Source organism: Lactuca sativa, chromosome 7, assembly GCF_002870075.4.
Source record: "Lactuca sativa cultivar Salinas chromosome 7, Lsat_Salinas_v11, whole genome shotgun sequence".
In the NCBI taxonomy this organism is placed as follows: Eukaryota; Viridiplantae; Streptophyta; class Magnoliopsida; order Asterales; family Asteraceae; genus Lactuca; species Lactuca sativa.
In genome coordinates this window covers 31,299,660-31,305,283 of record NC_056629.2, presented here as the reverse complement: position 1 = coordinate 31,305,283, position 5,624 = coordinate 31,299,660, and the positions used below count along the sequence as shown (strand labels likewise).

The 5,624-nt window shown below is 31.6% G+C and overlaps 1 protein-coding gene across 2 annotated transcripts; it reads right to left on the bottom strand.

The window, feature by feature from the left end:
* Window positions 1–1,265: 1,265 nt before the first annotated feature.
* LOC111884672 (pentatricopeptide repeat-containing protein At3g22670, mitochondrial) lies at window positions 1,266–3,580 on the bottom strand. Of its 2 annotated transcripts, none has more exons than XM_023880974.2 (2): window positions 3,430–3,580; window positions 1,266–3,279 (listed from the first exon to the last, which is right to left on the bottom strand). In XM_023880974.2, the coding sequence occupies exon 2, from the start codon at window positions 3,131–3,133 to the stop codon at window positions 1,472–1,474; it is 1,662 nt and encodes a 553-aa protein (XP_023736742.1). In that variant the 5' UTR covers window positions 3,134–3,279; window positions 3,430–3,580; the 3' UTR covers window positions 1,266–1,471. The 2 variants fall into 2 exon arrangements, with proteins under 2 accessions (XP_023736742.1, XP_023736743.1); XM_023880975.3 differs by having other exon boundaries at window positions 1,266–3,159; window positions 3,430–3,570.
* Window positions 3,581–5,624: the final 2,044 nt, after the last annotated feature.

Here is a 5,624-nt window from a genome sequence, read left to right as displayed (position 1 = left end):
GACGCACAAAATGATAAAAAATGTTAAAGATGAAGAATTTCTTGGAGGGTGACCTATGGTAGAGATATATGGATGGTAAACATGGAGGAGATTGAAGTGGACGAGGTGGCGGAGAAGGACATGAATAGTAGAGAGGGAAATGGCCGTTGGACTTTGAGTGTAGTGCATTGGAAGAAGGTATTGCAAAGTTAAATAACATTTTAACTGCATTGATCAATATAATAAATGTCGGTTTTTTTTTTTTTTTTTTATTATTATTTTTTTTGCCTTGGTAGTTTCATGTTTAAATAATATGTTTAACCTTTTTAGAAGGATTCATTATATTATGCAAATCGACCTTTTAAAAAAGGATTTTGTATATTATGTGAAACATTTGGTCTTTGCTAAAATGGTTTAGGGATCTAGTCTTAGCAACTGCATTGAGCGAGTTTTAGTTGCAACGTTTTTAGACACCGAAACACCTAGTTAAGGGTGTCAAATCGGACAATTGTATCGTGTTTTTATAATACGACACACAACTTTTTATATAATACGAACACAACACGACATAATATTATGTTACTTTCAACTAAGATAAAAATGACCAAATTGAAACGACAAAGACAACATAAAATATATTTAGTTTATTTAATTTATACCTGATCATATATAACATGACAAACAAGATAAATTTGAAAACACGACAAACGTATGCTCAATAAATTTGATATATAATTTCATCGAGTTACTAACCTAAAAACAAAGATCGGAGTAAGCATTTTACGTCCAAATTTGCTTATTCTTCCACTTATAGTGTGCATTTTTTTTTTTGCATTTTCGCAAAAGTCCACACACAAAGGATACTAAAAGATGAGACAACTTCATCTATCATCTTAATTTGAGAGTATGTTCGGCAAAACTAGTTGGTAACATGTAGTTTTTGATTTTGAAGCGTTTTGTTCAGGCTAAAGACTAAATGCTCTTATTGCCGAACGGAACTTTTTTCTTTTTTATGAACATTTTCTTAAAAGTTAGAAGCTCTCAAACGCTGCTTGCCGAACACGCCCTGAGTCTAAGTTGGCTATCTAATGTCACACATATTAAGCTCCAAAAGTTCCTTATCAAGTTCTAAGTGATAATTGAACAACATCCTTATTGAAAGAGAGAAATTATAAGTGCTCTCGATAGAAAAACATGTAGCAACAAAACAAGGAGAATGGGAAAATAAAAGCTAGCTAAAAAAACTCTAAAAGGCTAAAGACTAAGGGAGCCCAAGACAAATGTGATAACACTAACTTAAATTTTAAACTATATAATAACAATTATTTTGCAATATTCATCAAGGGTTAACAACTTAATAACAACTTCACAAAATAATACATAATTTTCACAACTAACCAAAATCAAAAGGTGATTGGTTAACACCCTCTTCAAAAGTCAAAACAAGTATGCGTCCCTAAGTGGAACAATCTTTTCATTATATTATTGCCTCTTAACCAAGCCGGATTTGTTTCAATTCTTGAATCCTCTTTTTCTCTTCATTCATCCCCTGTTTCTCAAGCTCCATCTCCAAAACCTTAAACATCGTATCATAAACCTCAAACCCTTTCATAACCGCATCCTCCAAAAACAAACACGCATGTTTAACTTTCCCACTCTTACACAACCCACGAACCAAAAGACTATAAGTCCCAATTCCCACACTCACATTGTTCTCCAACATATGATTCACCAAAAAAGAAATCACCTTCATTCTCTTCAACTTACAACACATCTTCAACAATGGAGCGTATGTGTCAAAGTCCATTTTCACATTATTCATTTCCATTTCGTGTAGCATCTTAAGTGCATCCTCTTCTTGTGTGTTGCTACAAAAGCTAGTGATCATGGTGTTGTAGGATTGAGTGTCGTGTGTAGCTCCTTGACTAGGCATTTCATCGAACACTTGGCGAGCGTCCTTTAATCTCCCAGATTTTGATAGAATGCTGATTAACGAATTGTAAAAAGATGTATCGAGGATGCAATTTGACTTTATTCTTTCGTAAATATTCAACGCTTTGTCGATTTCTTTTGATTTACCAAGGGCATGCATGACAATCGTGTATGTGATGACATTTGGAGGGCATCCTTTTTCTTGCATTTCTTCAAGAATTTCATCAACTTTCTTGAAATCCTTTTCACGAGAGTAAGCTTCTATTAAAGACGTATAGGACACAACATCGGGACAAATCCCATGTTCCTTCATTTCTTCCATGGTGGTTTGAGCTTTTTCAAAGTTCCTAGCTTTAGCCCACCCGTGTATTAATGAATTAAAAGTATGCGAGTTTGGAGGGATTTCGTTCTTGAATTCTTGATATATATCAATTGCACGTTCCACATTCTTCTCTTTTGCTAATGAATCGATCAACATGTTCAATGTTGAAATATCTTTTTTAACCCCGAATTGTTCAATTCTTCTGAATGTATTAATGGATTCTTCATGGGATCCGGCTTTTCCAAGTCTTCTTATGACTTCTGCCATGGTGTTGACTGTAACATAACTAAGAGGAACCATTTGTTCCACTACTTCCCACATGAGATCAAACTTTCTTGATTTTCCCAAAGAGTGTACCAATAAATTATACATATCGGATGAAAACTTGGAACCCATTTGGGATTCAGCCCAAATGAAGACACCATAAGCTGATTTCCAGTTATTATCAAATCTTTTCAAGATTTGAGAAACTAAATATTCTGATGGTGTAACACCAGAGTTGTTCAAAACTTGTATGACAGAATCAAGTGATTCAAAGGGCTTCACCAGAAGTTTAGTTATCTTTTTTACATCACTCTCGGTGTCATTACTTACTGTGACTTTATCCTGTTCTTGGGATTCACTTCGTTTGTAATTTTCCATCCATGAAGATAATGAAGGGAGGACAAAATCGTCCTCAGGGGTTTTCGTGATCTTGGTATTATTGTTTTCTGAAATTCGAACCCAATTTGGAAGTTCAGGAGATTCAGTCACCTCTACTGGATCATCAGTTTTTGGGGATTCAATCAAGGTACAAAATGAACTGGATAAAGAATCACGAAGTTGAATTGCATTTAAGCCTGTTATTGACCTTGACGAACACGAATTCATCATGAAAAGTTTCAGTTTTGAGGTCGCCATTATGTTGATCTTAACACCTCTGCTGTCTGCAAAGGTAGTAAGAAGATATTGATTTCGCAACTTCAAACTATAATATTCATATGCTAGTTGTAAAATTTGGTATAATTATCACGATTTTCTCGAACAATTTGCTGCTTACAAACATTCTGAAAATGAAAATTAGTTAATATGAGCTTCAATTTCAAATTCAAAAATGCAGGGGCAATCAAGAATAAACAGAGACGTATGTGTTCGGAGATGTTTGCACACAAACAATTAGGTACGAAAATTTGAGCTACAAAGATAAAGGTATCTACCTTACAAAAGGATGAGCAAAATGGAAGTGGTGGAGACGACGGCGTTTTCGCCGAGGCTGCGGCTGCAGGCGGCGGTTGCAGAGACAAAGAAAGAGGAGAGAAATAAAAGAAGTGGCTTTCATGCTGGGTTTACTATGAAGGTGTCGGGGGTATTTAGCCCAAGAATATTTCGACCTTTTGTAAATTCAAGCCCAAACTAAACTTTTATATAATGTTAACATATTTAAATTTCAAATATGCTTCTCAACTAGTATAATTCTATAAATATAATTTTTTATATGTAATTTATTACAATATTTTTAGTCATAATTATCCAAATAGTTTTTTTTTTATTTTTTATTTTTTATTTTTTTATTTTTATTTTATCTTGATGAAAAAAGTAGATAATTTGGTTTTTAAGAATTACTTATGTAACATTTACTATGAAACTAATAATAATTCTCTGATCCATAAATAATCGAACCAACAGATCAAAACATTAAACTAATTAGTTTAATGAAAATTGATAATGAAACTACACCGTATAAACCAATCTATTATAATAACTAAAAATAATTTTGCTATATGTCAATCTCTAATGAATTTTGATATTTATTATTTTGTGATATTTTTTAAATAAATAATATCCACATGTCAATTTATGGTTTTTTTTTTCAATTTTTAAAATAACAAAGTCACATATTCTTATACTTATATATATGTAAAGTATCAAATGTAATAAATATTATAATAAATTGTAATTAATATGTTTCTTCATAATTTCAAAATTGTATTTTAAAAAATACTTATTATTATCCGTATAATACAAGGGTTTTACATCTAGTTACATGATATAAAACAATGACCTTGTAAATGTTATTCGTGAATTTGTTATTTAATTTAATTAAAATTGAACAAAATTAATTTAGCTATTATGATTATGGTTAATGATAAAACTAGTCATGGAAGTTTTGGCTTGGTCGTAATTTGGTCATGGAACATCAAACCATGCTCAACTAATCCTTAAGCTATCTTAAATGTAAAGATTTAGGTTGCAAAATGTCATGTTGGATATGATGTGGCAAAATACACATATGGAAATTTGTATGTATTAATTTTGTCTAATCTAGGCCATAAAATCAAGAGCCTTTTTTTCCCTTTGATTTATAATCCATAATACCAAGTTTCTTTCATATCCATAATCAGGATCACGATGTTTTCAATATACCATCATCTTCTAATCACAACACTAGTAATCGTGCTTGGGACATAAATGTATGTTATGAGTGTAGATTTAGAGTAAAGGGGCTAGGTTATAATGTAGATGAACAACTATTATGTGGATGTGTGGGCAATGTTATTTTATGAGAATTACTATGAGCATAAGTTGTTTAGTAATATAAATACGTTCAACCTCACACAATTATTGTCACTCCCATGCATTCACACTAATTCTTATTCATTTTTGTTCTCATACATCGTTTTTCACTCATTGTCATTCTTACAGAAATATGACTTAATAAACATTCTGACAACATTATGACAGAATGAGAATAATAATAATAAAAAATCTATAATAACCTTATAGACGATTTAATTAGTGAGAATACGTGATAATGAAAGAATTATGTAAGATTGAACGTATTAAAATTATCAAACAACAAATTTTCTTTGTCATTTTCACAGAATAGCATTGTCCACATGTCCGCACAATAGTGTTAATCCATATTTGAACTAACTCTAGAGTAAAGACTACATAATGAATCGATTTAAACCTTAGCGGGAGGCTTATGACTTTACCCAACTCCATGTCATGTTGTGTATGATACTTATAGAAACTTATGCTCCAATTATATTTATTTTCAACATAAACAACAACCCATGCTACATGTGGGATAAATTTTACTGTTCCCTTCATGACCTATAAGTGAAAGAAATTCTAGAATACACATTCCTTTCAAAAAGTAACAATTTAAAAACCCTTAAAAGAAACATTGAACTTACTAAAATTAGTATTTTTGTTAGGAATTATATCAAAATCCATTTTAACTATGGGATTAGGGTTTGACCTTATTTCTTACCCATAACTCCCAAACATAGCATGATATTTCAAAGACCCTTTTAGTTCATTTACTGAATGTTTCTTTGCCCAATGATACAGAGATAAACAATTATGAATGTCAGATTCCGTAATGACAACAACTTTAGTTCCTTTA